This window comes from Scomber japonicus, chromosome 12 (assembly GCF_027409825.1).
Source record: "Scomber japonicus isolate fScoJap1 chromosome 12, fScoJap1.pri, whole genome shotgun sequence".
NCBI classification, from domain to species: domain Eukaryota; kingdom Metazoa; phylum Chordata; class Actinopteri; order Scombriformes; family Scombridae; genus Scomber; species Scomber japonicus.
In genome coordinates, this window is record NC_070589.1 from 22,846,667 (window position 1) to 22,864,659 (window position 17,993).

The 17,993-nt window shown below is 39.2% G+C and overlaps 1 protein-coding gene across 3 annotated transcripts; it reads left to right on the forward strand.

Annotated features, from left to right (window-relative positions):
- Positions 1 to 709: 709 nt before the first annotated feature.
- LOC128369130 (FYVE and coiled-coil domain-containing protein 1-like) lies at positions 710 to 17,651 on the forward strand. Of its 3 annotated transcripts, none has more exons than XM_053330101.1 (17): positions 710 to 787; positions 1,006 to 1,112; positions 3,100 to 3,225; positions 4,869 to 4,975; positions 6,418 to 6,561; positions 7,866 to 7,962; positions 8,060 to 10,507; positions 11,087 to 11,179; positions 11,556 to 11,674; positions 11,920 to 12,087; positions 12,321 to 12,461; positions 13,569 to 13,774; positions 13,924 to 14,065; positions 14,679 to 14,783; positions 15,501 to 15,711; positions 15,861 to 15,970; positions 16,122 to 17,651. In XM_053330101.1, the coding sequence occupies exons 1-17, from the start codon at positions 727 to 729 to the stop codon at positions 16,195 to 16,197; spliced, it is 4,461 nt and encodes a 1,486-aa protein (XP_053186076.1). In that variant the 5' UTR covers positions 710 to 726; the 3' UTR covers positions 16,198 to 17,651. The 3 variants fall into 3 exon arrangements, with proteins under 3 accessions (XP_053186076.1, XP_053186077.1, XP_053186078.1); XM_053330102.1 differs by having other exon boundaries at positions 13,930 to 14,065; XM_053330103.1 differs by having other exon boundaries at positions 13,605 to 13,774.
- The last annotated feature ends 342 nt before the right edge of the window (positions 17,652 to 17,993 follow it).

Below are 17,993 nucleotides of genomic sequence, written 5' to 3' on the forward strand. Positions count from 1 at the left end.
GTTATTTACGACCAGGCTGCTTTGTCTTGAAGCGTAAATTCACGTTTAATAGTGAAATAACACCAGGGAATAAGGAGCTGAGAGCAGGTGCATGTCCATGTTATTAATGTTATATCGGTGTTTATGCTGCGGTGTGTTGCTTGTTAAAGCTGTTTTTACGTGATGTAAGTCAACTTTGTCGGCTCTGTAATGCTGACAGCAGATAGATATGGTGTCCGTAAGGTTTGATAACGACACAGTGGCTCCTAACGCTGATATCTTTCCACCTGTCGTCGCCATGCAAATGTTGTAACCTCCTCTGTTTACAGGGGAGATTTTGCTAACTTTTCCTTTAGCTGCTGTGGTTTCGTCATCTTGTGTGTGTCATCTTAACTAAGTCATAAACACCTCTGTGTGGGATTATGTTTTAGTTGCCTCATCAGGGTTTTTAGGAAGCAGGATTTGGCGTTGTTTGTATTATTATTATTACAGTAATAGATAGATAAAAGAGATACATATAAGACCACATGATTTGTTTTTGTTTACTTCTCAGTTGCATCAGTTTAAGCATATTTTACAGTCATCTGTTAATTTTGGGGGGGTATTTTTCTTGGCAAGTCAGGGAATTTAGTAAGAGTGATCACATTTCTGAAATACCCCCAAATAATGTCAATCTCTGTATTTCTAATCCTTAATGCAGAATTTTGCTTCCTGACTACATTGCCCCCCTCCCCTCCCACACACACAATGGCCTCCTCCTCATCAGTTGGAGATAATCAACTGCAGAGGATAATCAGAGATCTGCATGGTAATTAAGCTGTCTACACAAACAGTGAACACCATCTCTTACTTACAGTCTCTTTGTAATGTGTGCACAAGTGGAGTAGAAAATATATCTCATCAAAACAACTCTCATGTGACTGTAAATGACTGCTATTACTATATATCCTTTGTCTTGTGTATGTGCACAAGAGCATATGTTTGGTATTTGTGTGTGTGTAAGTGTTAATTGCTGTCTTGTTTTAGATGCTGTGTTAGAGTTAAGTAAAGAACACAAGGAGTGTGGTGAACCCATAACTGATGACAGCGGCAACCTGCACAAGTTTTTCTATAAACTAGAATACCTGCTACAGGTATGGCACCTAAATCTACTTATTTACAATTTTGTAAGGAAAATTAAGTGGAGTTTTTGAAAAGACAACACTCAAATGTTTGCTTTTTTCTTGTGAAGTTGTGGCAAGTATTATGTTTTCAAGTGTCTTAATACCTCTAGTACAAGTACAACCCTAATATATGAAACCAGTAAAACATGCTTGTGAGTACACATTGCTCGGTTTCAAAAAGTCTCAAGCTGAAAAGCATTGGTTCCCCAGTGCTTTAGACAAGTGGTTCCCAGGATTACACTAATAGTAATAGGTTTACAGTAATATCAAGTCTGTTTAAAATCAGCTGTAAAGTGCCTGTATGAAAAGTGAAAAAAGTTTTCCTTGCTGTAATTATTCCTCCTCTTCATAATGGCTATTAACCTCAATTGTGGCAGGGTCTGGCGTTAGCCAGGCTAGGTGACAGTGTCATTTGTACATACATTTAAAAGTTCGTCTGAAGCTGAGATGAGGCTTCAGCAGTCTGAATTAGTAATATCAAGTAGTTATAGCATAAATCTCCCACTCACACTTTAAGTACATTATGAAGGGATGTTCTAATGGCCAGTATGAACAGGAGGAATGATTATGGCAAGAAAAACATATTTAAATGTTCATTTGAGCCGCAGACTAGGTTTTGGCTGGAGCATAATCCTGAATGTCTTTCATTAATGGACACACTCAGTGATGAAATTACACCATTGGTTGGCCAGCCCAATGTTGGACTTTCCATTGGCCATTGCTCTTTCAAAATGAATCCGTGTGAACAGTTTCTTTTACATCCTTAAGGGGTGTGTACAGCAAAGCCCCTGAGCACAGTCCTGAAATAAGATTTAAAAACACTGGTGACCGACTGAAGTGTCTCACACAGACGTTCCAACACTGACAGGAGCTCTAACCTGCAGATACAAAGAGACACAACAGATCCATTTTACCAGCCAAACAGCAGCTTGCAGCTAGTTAAAATGCCTAGCAGCATTAGCACAACTTTGACGTGCTGTGTGTTGCCCATTAACTGTATAATAATAAGGTATAGCCACAGTGTGTCCGGTTTAACAGCACCATACTGGGCAGGTGACAGGTGTGTTTACAGTGTGTGCTCTGAAAGACGTCACAGTACGGATACGTAGTCACACAGCTGATGGACTCTTAGCATAGCATGCTAATCCTACATAAACAATTGGATGAGGCCATATGTTTACAGACAACCACAGATAGAAACAGACAAAAGAGCAGGAGAAGTTAATAGATAATTAAATTCAAAATAGATTATCTTTCAAATCAAACATCCCAAGATATGATATGAAGATATGGTGAAGACGAGTGAAAAGTAGGCCATTGTTTTCTCAACTACATTCATAATATTTATTTTAAGAACAGTCATTACTAGGACTACTACAGACAATTGCAGATGAATATTTAATATCCAGGAATTCACAGTATAGACATTATACACTACCACTGACTGTCCCTGTAATAAATTGGACACAATTTTGCATATTGACTGTACACAATCCAGCCAGATATTAGGTTTTGACCTAGTCTTGTTCAAAACAGACTTGAAAAATGTTGAACCCGTCCTTTCAAGCACTTATGATCTCTCATCACAAGTTTCAGGTGTCTATGAGTTGTGAGCAATTCCACCAAAGAGGAATTTATTTTTCTCTAAACTTTTCTGATAGAAACGTAGCAAATTTCAATGGAAAAGTACCAAATACAAGAAAAAAATATGAATCTGAGTAGCTGAAGTACTTTTCTGTCTCTCCTGTCCAATTAAGCCTTTTGTGACCCTTGGAGGGGTTTCAACCTCCAGTTTAGGCACCACAGCTCTAGACAGCTGAGATTAAAGGGTGAGGGTTCACAGGAAGTAGATTAATTACAAACCAAATTCCTCAAACACAGCAGTTTCAGACAAAGAAACATTGTTGAGGAGGTTGTTCATTAATGCAATAATAAGATAATGTTTGTTTTTTTTTAGTTTGACCAGAAAGAAAAGACAACCTTTCTTGGCCAGAGGAAAGACTACTGGGATTATTTCTGCGAGTGCCTGATTAAGATCAAGGGAGCTAACGATGGCATCCGTTTTGTTAAATCCATCCCTGAGGTAATCCTCCTCTGTAACACACAAACACACAAACACACACACACACACACACACATAGCCCTCAGTGCATCAGTGTTGCCATGGCATTCAACACATATGCACACATGCACAAATACACAGCGACAGTATAACCACGTGACTAATCCTCTGGTCGGTCAGGTAAGACTCAGTTCTGCTAATTTACTTTCTATTTGTACCCACTGTGCTGTGTTTTCCTCATCTTCTGCCCTGGAAATCTACAGTGGTGAGCTCTGTAGAGGAATAACTGTAGTCACATTTATTAGACATTTATATTCCCTGTTTGTACAACATGTAATTTGTAGCTTGTTTACCTCGTCTGTGGGCTTGATGTTTATGTTTTTCATCTTTGAAAATATGAAACAAATACTCTGGACTTAAAAGTTGTTTACAAATGACATGATTTCTCTTGTTGGAATACATGCCGGTCTCAATAAGAAGTGCTAATAATCTGATCTATACAATAAATATGGGGTGTCTAGACTGTAATGAATTTCCTTTAGTGTCTGTTAGCCCATTGTTCGTTGTAGTTATTACATATTCTGTGAGTTTAATGGTACTATAAGCTTTTATGTATTACCAACATATTTTATACTCTTGTGTATGCCAAATTCTTCAGATTGCTTGTTTTGTCTGACAAATACTCCAAAATTAAAAGATATCCAGCTTAGTATCAAGTATGACAAAAAAAGCAGCAAACTTCACATTTGAGAAGCTGGAAACAACAAATGTTAATAGTTGCTGATAGTAGTTGATAGTTAATTCGACCCATCATCTCAACTGATGTTTGTATTTCTCTGTTCTTCAGGGATAAGCGTGTTTAATGGTTAGCTGTAGTCTAGCGTGAGAGCTAATTTAAGTCTTGCTTAACATGCATAATAAGACCCCATGTCTAATTTTATGCTAGGTTTATTTGTTAGCAAAACCTATCCGTCGTTTAAAGTTTCTTCAGGGATTTTCATAGGTCAGTATGTTTTTTTCTTTAGAAGTTGCATAGTTCAATCAATAACAGCTGATTGCTAATTATTTTTTGGAAACCTTTGGTGCTTTTTGTATAAAAATTTTACTTTAACTCCTGTCCTCTCTTGCTGGTCAGTCACAGACATGACAGGACTCCCCAGCTGGTGTCCTTATGGTAGATCTGTGAGTCTGTTGTCTTACCTAAATCCCTCCATCTGCTAATGTGTCAGATAATTTGGGCTTCCAGACAGATATAGTAGATGACCTGACATTACTCAGTGCTGGGACGGATTTTAACCAAACATAATTTGAATTTGGGGTCATTTAAAACCGGAACTGATTCGATTAGTTGATTTGGGTTTTGGGCAGTTTGTCAGACAAAACAAGCCAGTTGAAGATGTCATCTTGGACTATGTTTATTGGTTTTTTCTATTTTCTGGGTTTTTCTTTTTTTTTGGAAAATAATGGGCATATTACTCAAGAATAGCAATAATGTTTAGTTACAGCCCCATTTACATGTCCTGCAACTGTTGTTACATTTAAACAGTTCATTTAGAAAGTGGAAGCTACTCTGTATTAAACAGTCTCAGTCCACGTTGCAGTAAGGTAATGTGTGCTTATGAGTGTGAATGTACACTAAAGTCTATTTTTTTTTGTGTATTCAGCTAAAAACATCACTGGGGAAAGGAAGGGCTTTCATCCGCTACTCACTCGTCCACCAGCGTCTTGCTGACACACTGCAGCAGTGTCTTATAAATCAGAAGGTCACAAGGTCAGAGGACACAGACACACACATGCATGCATACATTTGTATGATTTTAAACATGTTATCTTGAGGTAAACTAGATGTGTCATGTGTTAGGCCTCTGTTACTAACATGCCTTTCTCAGGAAGTGTGACTTGCTGTTCCTGATTCTTGTATTATTTCCGTTTTCAGAGAACACAACCAGCCACATAGCTGACCATAGACACCTACACACACTTCTTACTTCCTCAGTCTTTCAGACCAAATGTCAATGTCATTTTATTTCACCTTTATTTAGCCAGGGCAGTATTTTATGATCTAAATGACTATTTTGATAGAGTTGACCAGTATGGTATAGTAGATAGAGTGGAAAGGGCTGTTTTTCATCTGTTTTTCAATAGAATAGTGTGTGAGTGTGTGGAGGTTTTTTTTTTTTGCGCTCACGCATTCTATATGTCAGATTTATAAAGCTATGCGTACGCATAGTTATGTTTTATAGTCACTGAGGAACTGGGAAAACAAACACACGCCTCATTTTCACTTCCACAATTAGCCATTATTGGAGGATGACACACCCTGAACCTGCCGTTCTCATATCAGTTCTCTTCCTGCTCCACCAGTCTGTGCACCTGTCAGTTAAACCGATGGGAAAGATGAAGTGCCATTTTATCAACTGTGTTGCACCAGCAAGCGTTTCCAACAGCAAGACCATTACAGTGTACAACTCTTTATACCATCTATGTCATGAATTCATCACATTGACCTGTAAAGCATTGTCGGTACTATATCTCAGAATTATAATCAATAAATAGTTTGTAGCACTCATATCTAAACCGACTTTACAGGGTTTGTCACAACTAAGCATAAAATAAAAAGAATATCAAGAGCAAAAAATAAAAGTCAGTGTAGCTGGTAATTAGCCTCAATCTCATCTCCACCTCATCACATGACCCTCTGTACGTGCAATAAAAGCTTTGCAAGTAAAAACCCAAGTAGAAGAATTTATCAATGTAATGAATGAGCGCAAAAGATGGACAGACTCCAAATGCCGAAAAAATATTACAGTGAAGAGTGTGATTTGCATCACAGCGAAATAAACTATAGAGCAAAATATGAAACCATAGGCATTTTTCTCTGTTCATGTGATGTTTAACATCATGTCACACAGCCCTTATTTTCACCACAGTCTGTGAGGGAAGTCATGTATGCATGCTTTTTTGTGCATACGCATTGTTTATGCATCCTGAATCTTCAACAGTCTCAACTGTGTGTTATTAGCAATTTTTCATGCTTACTTGCGTCTCATATTTAATTTTATTGTTGTGACATTTTAAATTCTTATATCTAAACTAAACATCAATAACACAATATAAAAATCGTATGAACAATATTTTGTGTCAAATACAAACTGTTTGTGTTTGTGTGATTAATGTGTTTATGTTTTTTCGTTTATATTCCTCCTTATTCAGTGACTGGTATTATGCCCGAAGCCCCTTCCTCAAGTCTCACCTCACTGCTGACATAATAAACCATCTTTATGAGCTCAACCAGATCCAATTTGATGTTGCAGCCAGAGGTTACGACCTTGATGCTGACTGGCCAAACTTTGCAAGGTAAAAAATGCTGACAATTCTCTTCACATTTTTCCAATCAGCAGTTGAAGATTTCCTTAATTTTGCTCAAGAAAACATAAACTTTAGTCTGGTGTTGCAATCATTGTTGGTGTCGAGTTGGTGAAAACAGACAATTAAATAAGAAATAAAATATTTAATTCTTCCACCTTGGGGTTGGAAATCATTTGTAAATTGATCGGAGACACCTAAACCAATTGGTATTAACACACAACTTTGGAGCAGCTAATATAAAATTGTGGTGAAGCAGTATTGGGTACTTCACAGCCTAAGTAACACTTAATTATCTGATCACTCTGAACATTCACAGCTCTTTTTTTTTCCTTGAGTGTGTGTGTCTGTGTGTCAAGTGTGTGAAGAGAGCACGTTATCCTCATGTCAGCACCTTTGTCAAACCCTTCACTTACTTGTCATCAATTTGCAGTCACTCTACAGGCAGTAGACAATTTAAGTATAATTTGTAGTGTTTCATTATAATGATTATTATGTCAATTTTACACTACAGTGCAGTGCAACAACACAAACTATGGCTTTAAAAGTTACTCAACATGTTTTCATAAACAAAAAATATATATTCTATATAATTCACAAGTGTAGTGCTTTTTGAAGGGCTGTTGTACGTTATATATGAGTGGTATAATCTTCTGATGTAATCTATGGTGACATGAGCTGAACATGTTGTGCAGTTGTAAAATCATGCAAGCATATTTAACAAATGTGAAGATTTGACAAAATGATATAGATAACTAACAAATGAATTACTATTTAGTGAAAAATAAGTTTTATTTCTAACAGTGTGTTTGAAATGGATTTGTCATTAAGTTAACAATTCCTCTCAACATGCACTTGGACCCCAGGAAGAGTAGCTGTTGCCTGGGTAACAGCTAATGTTGATCCAAATAAACGAAACTAAATTTGTAAATGTCACACAGTAACCTTACATACTTGCACAACATAACCAAAACATTACATACAGAGACATTACATCATGTCTTGGATATTTCTTAAAAGAAAAAACTGAGAGTTACATATTCCTTTCAAGTGAACTTAGGGGACCTTTAAACTAAAGTGTTGCCATAGAGCATATATATATATATATATATATATATATATGTATAATATGCTGTCTTCTGTAAATTCAAGTCCCTTTTTTGTATAATGATATATGTGAATTTTTTTCCCATCACTTAGATGACATGCAGCTGTCCCTGAATGCTTGTCCTACTTGGAGTGCTATTTTTCTTGGTTTATATGACAGTAACATTTTGTGTCTTATCATGTCAAAGGCGAACAATAGGTGGTGCCTCATCAGCTTTCCTGTGGAGGGCTCCCAGTCGCTGCTCCAGCATCAACAGCTTGGTTAGCAGCTATTCGCACTCACAGGTATACACTTGTACTAATATAAAGTAAAAGTATTTGCCTAAGTGCAACTAAAGTTTAAAGCACCTAACCAGAACTCTCTTTTCTGTCTATTGTCCAGGCACAGGAGTTTCTCCCAATCCCAGACTTGAGTCACAGTCTCCTCGGTGATCTGGGAGAACTGGGGGAGCCCTCTGCGTGCAGCATTGCAGACAATCTCCGTGTTGAGCTCGACCAGTCAGAACTGAGACAGCAAGAGCTTTTGGTACGAGTTGAGGAGTTAGGGAAGGAGTCTGCTCAGCTGAAAGATGTAGTGAAAGACCTTCAAGGCCAGCTATCAGCAGCTCAGAAGACCTCTGGCCAATCTCTATCTTCAGAGCCCAAAACTAACACAGATATAACTAACCAGGACGGAGCCAGTAATCATCAAACTTGTAGGGAAGCAATAAACAGTGAACTTAAAGACAGACTCACAGCCGCTGAGAACAAAAATATGGAACTTTTGTCTAAATTGGACGAGGCTCTAAAAGAAAAGGGCCAGCAAACAGCTAGCTACTGTGATTCAGCCTGGAAAATCCAGGATCTCCTGGATAAACTCAAGACTGCAGAGGAGGAGAGGTTGGAGGCCAAGAGAGAGGCTGAGGACAGGGCCAGGCATTCTGAGCGTCTGTCTCAGGAACTAAAACTCAGGGAACAAGAGCTGAGAAGCTGTGAGGAGAAGCTGGCTGAAGTAAAAGCCGGGGCCCATGATGAGCAGGAGGAGGCCCTCAAACGGTTGGAGGAGCTCCAAGGTGCAGTTGGTCGAATTCAGGGGGCACTGACATTGAAAGAGAAAGAGACAGGAAACTTGAGAGCCCAGCTTCAGGATCTGCAAGCCTCACTGGAGTGCAGAGAACGACAAGCAGATGATCTAAGGAAAAGACTGCAGGAAGAGAGGCAGGAGGTCGAGCAAAGGTGTAGCACAAGTAGCAGCCAGAGTGAAACGCTAGAGAGCCAGCTCCTGGATTTAAGAAAAACTCTCAAAAACAGAGAGAAAGAGCTCTCTGTTGGCTCAGAGAGAATCAAGCATTTAGAGGAGCAGTTGGAAAAGCTTAATGTTGAGAAGGAAAGTCTGATCTCAAGGCTTTCTGATAATGAAGTAAATTCCTGCGATCAAGCAGAGAACCTTGAGGACTACAAAACCCAATGCAGCAATCTCATGGAAATAAACACTAAGTTACTCCAAACAATTAAGAAGAGTGAGGAGAGCACTACAGAGCTGGCTGCGAACAGGGCAGCCTTGTTAGACCAGCTAGCTGCCTTGAGGGCCTCTGAGACCCACTTAAAGGGGAGGGTTGAAACTGCCAAGCTGTGTGTTGAAGACAGAGAGAAGAAGCTTTTAGATGAAAACCTGCAATTGGAGGAGATTGTGCAGAAGACACTCGTCCAGAAGGAAGCGTTAGATGCTCAGTTGAAGAGGTTTGAGCATGAAAATGAGGAGCTTCTTGAGGTTCAGTCCTCATTGAAAAAACAGTTAGCCAAAACTCAAGAGGAACTTGACTCGCTTACTGCCAAAGCTTCAAGGTTGGAGAAAAACCTCACAGCATCCCAAAGAAGCCAAGCAGACTTACTTGAAAAACTCCAGGAAACTGAGTCTAAACTCAGAGACCAGACTGTTAAATGTGGTCTTCTGCAGGTGAGAGCCGAGGAGCTGGAGAGCAGGAATGGGGAAGTGCACGATGAAAAAGGAGCTGCGGAGAGCAATGAAAAAATGCAGAAGCTTCACGATCAGCATCAGACATCCTCAGTGGAAACCAAAGAGGCCCCTTTTAGATTGGTGATAGCTGAAGCCCAACTGGAACTCAACCTGCGGGAGGTGCACCGGCTCCGGGAAGAGGTGGTGGAGCTCAGGGCTCAGCTGCTGGCAGGGACTGAGGAGAGGATGAAAGCTCAGGCCCTTCAGGAAGTGACAGACTCCTCCAGAGAAGACCTCCGTGTCTTAGCAGAACAACTTAAGGTCCAGGTAGAGGAGCTAAATCGCCGACATGTTGAGGAGATTCTACATTCCCGGGAGCGAGAGGAGGCTCTTGTTCGTGAGCGAGACGGTGAAGCTCAGGCTCGGGCAGGTCTGGCTACAGAGGTGACATCCACCAGAGAGGAGCTGAATAAGCTTAAGCTGCGTTATGAAGCCTTATGTATGGAGAACAGTGAATCCAGAGAAGCACTGCATAGAGCCAACACAGAAACAGCTGAACTTGGTGTGCATGTGTGTATGTTAACTGCTGAGAACGAAGAGGCTCGTCTTCGCTGGGAAGGCCTGTCAACAAAGCTGCATGAGCTGGAGAAGGAGGCAGCTCAGGAGTCAGAGAGATTGAATACCTGTGTGGTGGAGTTGCATCAAGAGAACCAGCAGCTCCTCAGTAAGCTCAATAAGGAAGAAGGTTTGTTTGCAACCAAGCAGGAGCTGCAGGAAGAGCTGAACAAGGCCCAGCAGGAGGCTGAAGCTGTGCAGGAGACGAGCCAGGAGGAGATTCATGCACTCCGGTTCCAAATCAGCAGCCAAGCCATGAGCCATGGCAGCCAACTTGAGGTCAGCCACAAACAGATTAGCTAAAGAACATGCAGTATGCTTCAAAGCGTTTACATGCACTCAAGGAACCGGGTTACTGTCGGCTTTCTGCTGTGAGCTGATGTCTTAAACATCACAAACAGTTTCTGTAACTGAGTTAGAGGATTAGAGAAGCCTAATTTCCCTAGCTAGATTTCTCCTGGAGAGTGCCAATTTCTCTGCCAGATATAGAAAGACATCACAGTGACAGGATGAAAGGGAAGATCTTAATATGTAGCAATACATTCTGGTATTTAATGCAATTATAAAACAGAAACTAACAGAAAGTAGCCTCTAGAAATCTAAATAAGTTGGTTTCCACCACTGAATATGTCACTGTTCAGACACATTTGCACTGTATACAGGGATTTATAACGATGTTACTACAGTGCATGTTAACACATTTTCCAATTACCTGCATGACCTGGTTACTTAAGTGCATGTAAATGTACTGCTGGATTGTTTTATGTTAGGTATTATCTGCTATGATACTGTAGATGTTCATTAACAAACTACTGTGATATCTGGATTTTAACCATGTGCTCACATTTTCTCATCCAGAGTGTGAATCGGGAGTTACAGGAGGTGAGATTACAGCTGGCGACTGAGCAGGAGAAGGTTGTCGACCTGGAGAACAAACTAAAACAGCTAGAGGTGAGATGATACTCTGCTACTTTAAGATTTGGGTATATTACGATTTCCAGGTGGCTACAATCTAATCACTCTAACACTCTGAGGTAGCTTTTTAAATTGTGGTTGAAACTTAAGTGTACTGTAAGTGGTTTCAAGCAAGGAAATGAAAATAAAACTGTAATATGGCCAACCCTGCAGACAACACTTTAATTTTCTGTGCATATACAGTATGTGAAACGGCGTGTGTGTGTATGTGTGTGTGTCTGGGATTGATCAATGAAAATACAAATTGCAGTTAGATTGTGTTTTGGCATGTGAAATAATCATGATGTTATGGTCACGAGCATATCTCACGTAGAAGCAGAAATAATGTCTCGCTTTGCTGTACTGATTGCAGGCTGAGAATCAAAGACATTGCCAACAGATTGAGGAGAAAAACATCCAGATGGCCCAGTGTGAAAATCTCATCCAGCAGAAAGAAGACGAGATAATCCATCTGAAAGGGAATTTATCAAGGTGAGATACTGTATTCATAATCACACATTCTGGACCAAATTAAAGCTGTTAAGAAAACGTTTCTAATCTTGTGTGTTTAGATTAGGATGTTTGTTTTTTCATAATGCCTAAAGGGTTTCGGCGTGCGTCTTGCTGCTGCTTTTACAATTTAAGCCTACAAATAATATCTACATGGAGAAAATCACATGAGAATCCCTGTGGTATTTGACCATACTATGAATCAACCTCTGTGTGTGTGTGTGCAGATCTCAGGAGGACCTAGCAAGAACTCAGCGGGCCTGTCAGGAGTTGACTGAAAATCTACGGAGAATCACACAGGACAAGCAGAACTTTGATTTTAAGACAGCTGCTGAACTTGATGATCTCTACCGCACCAAAATAAATTTGGAGGAAAGGCTTGTAGAACTCATCAGGTATAAACACCCCCCCCCCCCCCCCCCCTTCTTTCTCAGATTTACTTTGCACACTATGTTTTTGTGTTCCTTTCTTCTTGGTTGATTTTAAATATGCACAACAGAGACATGATGCCAAAATGCATTGCCCGTTGTCCTTTTAAAATTGCCATGGCATCCAAACCACCCATATTGTGTCATCTTTAATGATTTTTTATTGCACATACAAACGTGTTTGACGGCTCTCTCTGCAGGGAGAAAGATGCACTGTGGCAGAAGACGGATGCTCTGGAGTTTGAGCAGAAACTGCGGGATGAGGAGACAGAGAGGGACGTCAACTACTGTTTGGACTGTCACAGTCAGTTTAGCTGGTGGATCCGCAAGTATAACTGCAGGTCAGGTGGATTTTTACATATAATAATAATAATAGAAAAACCTACAGCACATATCACTACGTCAGCCATTAAAACTGGTGTCAGTACTGCTTGAATTTGTTGTGACATGAAAACAGTTTTTCTCAGTTCCTTAGCCACGGTTCTCAAAACACAGTAATAACCACAACATATACGGTGCAACACAACACGTAGTATGTTTTACCAAAGGAAGTCACTAATGCGTCAAATGCAAATAATTCCTCGGTTGGTACATCACTGCCAACATACTGACATTTCTATTAATCATTGCAAAATAAATGTAAAGAGGAACTGTGTCACTGAGATCCGGTGACATTGTTGTAACTTGTAACTTTATGAATGAAGTCTGCTGAAGTGTATACATCAACAATCAATACACATTTTGTTTGCAGCTCCATGTGCAGGAATGATCATACCTACAGTACATAAAACTCAGTGTTGATGTTTCTGAGTAATCATAGTACATACAGTAATAAGATGCACCTGTAAAGTAATGATAAATTAGACAAAATTGGATTAAAGCAACAAGAAGAGCATGTTCTATTGAAATAAAATGAACTGCAGATTTGAGAACTGCATGCAGTATTTTAAGAATCATGATTTTCAGTTGAAAATTGTGTCAAAGCAACAAAGAAAAGCTGTATTTAAAAAAGAAAAGGGGAAAAAAAAGAGATTCCACATCCGCACTGGGCTCTTATTGCATATACGATTTATCTCATAATTTTACTTTTGGCTTGAGGCCCATCTATGTTTACAGTAAGATATTTTTTGTCCCTCAGCACCATTGCAAGGACTCTCAGGTCATCAGATCAGAGACTGCAAGGCTGAAAACTAAAAATGACCTTTTTTTTGACCGATTAACTTTGGAGCAAAATCTCATACAAACCAAACCAAAAACACTTTACACTTATTATGAATTTATGTTCCTTTTATATGTCGTCTTTCTTAAAAGATGAAAAACTTGAATTGTGCTCTATTAAAAAAATAGACGTTTTCCTTGCATACTAATTATTCCTCTCGACACTATAATTATCTACATTTCAAAATAACAAGCCATTTTTACATCAATTATATTATGTCTATTCACAGACTGTGTGGGCGTCCCTTCTGCTACTACTGCTGCAGCAACACAGTGAGCACCCAGCAGGGCAGCCGAGAACGCTGCTGCAGGGACTGTTATAACCAGCACAGCGCAGTAGTCGAGCGCCACCCACAGGAGAACCTGACCGCCAACACGCTAGGCACACCTTTCAGCCATCTGCTGCAGGCTGGGAGAGCTGCGATGAGTGTTTCAGGTGACAGCACACACATACACATAGGACTGTAATCTGTCAGATAGTATGGTATTAGAACATAGTATGTGTGTATGTTATGATATTTACAGCACAGTAAAATCAGAATAGAGAATGTCACAGTGAACAAGTAGGTAATGTGTGTTTTCTAGGGGCAGATGAAGGTGACAAGCTGGAGGATGGTGTTTTTGACATTATCACAGAGGAGGAAGTGAGTGGGGTCTACGACAGCGACTCCCTCTCTTTTTCCACCGCCTGCTCTCCTGGACACGGACAGCAGGGGGCAGCACAACTGTAAGCATCTCATGCATTCACTTACAGGGAATTAAGATTACTGATAGCAGAGACACATTAATATCAACCACAGAAACAAATTAATATTTACAGCTGCCTCCTTTACAAAAGTGGCACTTCTGAAACACTCTGTTTAAATCGTGTCAGTTTAATTTTACAGACTTCCAAACTTCAAGTGTGTCAGCAGTGGGGAAAAAAGTCAAGAGCATGATATTTAAAGATGAATGAGAACTGCAGCATTGTAACTCTAAGTTTGAATATATTTTCAAGCTTTCTCAGTTTTCTACTTGGTGTGTATTAAAAAAGTATTGAACTCCACTCAGACTTGAAGTTACAGTTACAGTGGATATAATTAGATTAGACACTGATCATCAGAAACCACTTTTAATGACATGTATGAATATTAAAATTAGATTAGACTAAATGTTATTTTCATCGTGTATAGTTCAAGTACAGTGCAGTTTTACATCCAACCAGGAATTGCAAATAGTAGAATATGGTGTTGTAGAAAACACAGACCAAACATACTTTTACAGTTATGTTAGTGTTAACCCTGAAAATGTTTGTTTTTCCCTTTTCCCTTTTGAGTTTTGTTTTATTTGTCTCTCTCCAGAAAAAGCAGTGCCAGTGCAGGAGACATTGCATCAGAAGACACTGAGGACCTCAGTGCTGCAGTACAGGATGCAGAGATCTGCCTGCTAAAGTCTGGAGAACTTACGTGAGTTTCACATGAAAGTTACTCCAGCAAAACACGAGTTAACGTGTGTTTACCGTAGTTGCGGTCACAAGCTTGGGCTTTGGATTTCCACAGAAAGTTTCTAATGTACTTCTACTCAAAACTAGAAGCTAAATCCCACAGCGAGAAGTGAGACTTGAAACAAATCCACATGTGGCGTGGACAGCTTCCTTAAATTTGTTCCTCTGCTATAGTGACTGTGAATATATATTTTGTTTAATATATTTAGTTTAATATATTAACAAAGGCATCTGTTTTAGTGAAGAGCCAATGAGTAGAGCGCTGACCCCTGGCTCAAAACAAAATATACCATGAATTTTTAATTTGATACAGTGCTTCAATCAGACTGTGTTTTCTTCCTTTGTTATTGCTATTGCTATATTGCTATTTGTTTAAAAATGAAGCTTCAGCGTTTTCATAATTGATGTTTTTGCACATTTCTTTAAAAGCAAAATCCTACATTAGAGAAGCTGAATGCATCACATTTGCTATTTCTGCTTGAAAAATTACATAGCATAAAATATTTACCGATTAATATTGCAATGATTGACTAATTAATTCATTAACTAATGGTTGCAGCTATCTTGGGAGATGAAATTGGATACAAAATTTGCAACTTTTTTGCAGCTGTTCCTTTTCTTGCTGCCCTGAATCTTCTGAACAATATTCTTGTATCCTGTTTCATGTTCTGTGCTGTAGGCTCAGAACAGGCTTCACAGTGGATGACATCTCCGGGTTTGGGGACAGCTCTCGAGAGCTTTTCATTAAGTCCAGCTGTTACAGCACCATCCCCATCACCATGAGCAGTCCTGGCTCCACCGTCACCTGGACATTTACCTCTGAACCTAAGAGCATCTCCTTCAGTGTGGTCTACAGGGAGAGCACAGAGACTCCATTGGAGCAGGCTAAGGTGAAACACTGGTATATGGATAAAGGGATCATGTTGACACAATACCTTTCACCCTTTCAGATCTGTCCCTAATGTATACAGAAATATGAAGTATGTCTTTGCTGTAATTATAAATGTCAGCCAAGACTCCTGCACTTTGTTCTCCTCAGGTCTTGATCCCACTGACCCGCTGCAACTCCCACAAGGAGACAATCCAAGGGGAAATGAAAGTCAGAAACCCTGGAGAATACACACTCATCTTTGACAACTCCTTTTCCAGGTCAGTCATCTTGTGCTTTAATAACACATCTCATCTTTTAAGGGCTGTTTTGTTGTTTTTATCGTTAAAAAGGCCATTATTACTGCATAGGCCTCAAAACTAAACAGGAAGCACTAATAGCAAATGCTCTTCTGTCTTTCCTGCTAATCAGGTTCATCTCAAAGAAAGTGCTGTACCATCTGAGTCTAGACAAGCCTGTGGTCTATGATGGAAGCGACCTCCTGTGAGCGTGACAGGACACAGGACAAAGCAGGTGTAAAACTGACTCTTGACACATTATTCAAGGTGTTCAAGCTCATACACATGATTGTGCCCAAGTCTGCTGATGTGCAGCAACCTCAGTGAAAGGTTATGGCATATTAAAAACGTCTCTGACAGTTAGCTCCTGCTTATGAGGTGTTCAGATCATGGCAAGGCTGAACAAAAGCTGAAAGAAATGAAGTAAATCAGTGTTACTCTACTGAATGTGAGCATGCACTACCTTTTGTAACAGCGTGAAGTTTAAATGTAGGATGAAGCATATCGAACTACACTGGAACTGACTGGAGGTTTGTTACTCATTTGAATGTGAGGGACTTGTGTGTGCACACATACAGGTTTGCTGGCACCTACAGATGTAAAATCTGTAGGCAACTTTTGTTTTTACTGCATTACTGCAGAAATTAAGCTGCTTTTGTGCTTTATCTTGCGGTGGAATTCTTTGATAAATTAAGTTTTGTTCCTATTCCCTATTATACTGGTCTCATGAAATAAAACTGCTGGTATTAAAATGGGAACGCGTGCTCTCTGCATAGCAACTAAAACATTTCCTCCTTGTAGCGGACGATCTATCACAGTAAATGCAAATTTATTTTGTGGTATTGATATATATTAATATATGAATGTCAGTTGCTTTTAGTGAATCCAGAACATTAAATACCTGTCAAATTTTGTGGTTTGGAGATGAAATCCTACACCACACACAGCTTTGTTTAAACCAGGCAAATTTGCCTAAACTTTTGCAAGTAGAAAAGCTTAACCCTTATTTAACTTGGACTTTAACGGAATTTGCTTTACTAAGTTATAGTAACCATTAACTAACCATTTCAAGTAAGTGAGTCTTAAAACTGGTGTGTGGATGTGATGACGGTGTAGAATAAGCCTTTAGTGATGGAGAAACTGTTCTCGCACTATGTGTGTCCATATGATGACCCATAATCTGTTTTAAAGTTCACACTCATGACTCATATTTTTAAGATTGTTGCCTTTTCAGTTGTCAGAGATGATAAGATATCGGTTTGTTGTGATGCAATCATGATGAAGCATAACTGGAAGAAGCAGGACTTCTGCAAAAGCTACAGTATTACCACTTTATGCGGTTATATTTGTCTCTTTAGAAAAGTGGCTTTAATAAGTGCAGGGTTTCTGATAATAGCAGTTGAACAAAGAGGAAATTGCGGATACTGTTTGCTGTTCCTCTACAATTTCTATGCATGCAAACACTAAGAATGTGTAAATGTTTCCCCAACTTAACCCTTGAAGGGTAAACCGAGGGAGCACATATCAAGATGTTAAATATCAAAGTTACAGTGCTTTAAATATTTAGTTATCACTTTGAGCTTAACTTGAAATATAACAGGGAGGATTTTTCATTCATTTTAACGAGTATATGATCTTATCTCATGACGTACGTAAAGCCTTTAGATGATGAAACAATGTTTGTTTTAGAAAAAAAAAAACTTTCTAGTGTTTTTCTAGTTAGAAGATGTTTTTCATGCTATTTATTGTTGCTGTGTAATGTTATTTTGGGGTGGTAGCATCATTCTGTCACCTGAAATGTGCAAACCTGCAGTGTGTCAAACAGAAAAAGTATACATTTAACCTTCAAATAAGTCAAACAAATCACTTTTATACATGAAGTTGTCCTTTATTTGAAGGGTCTAATGTTGAAATTGATCTTTTTTTTCAAATCATAATAGTGTCTTCATTTAATTATACTGACTTGAATATACTGAAATACTGCTTTGCTGTTCACAAAATTTAC

What these genes read in the sequence shown, in the direction of transcription:
- LOC128369130 (XM_053330101.1), top strand. Translation starts at nt 727, where the DNA reads ATGGCCTCCTCCTCATCAGTTGGAGATAATCAACTGCAGAGGATAATC. An exon ending in GATAATCAGAGATCTGCATG is followed by an intron (nt 788 to 1,005) that starts GTAATTAAGCTG and finishes GTCTTGTTTTAG; the next exon opens with ATGCTGTGTTAGAGTTAAGT. An exon ending in TTGTTAAATCCATCCCTGAG is followed by an intron (nt 3,226 to 4,868) that starts GTAATCCTCCTC and finishes TTGTGTATTCAG; the next exon opens with CTAAAAACATCACTGGGGAA.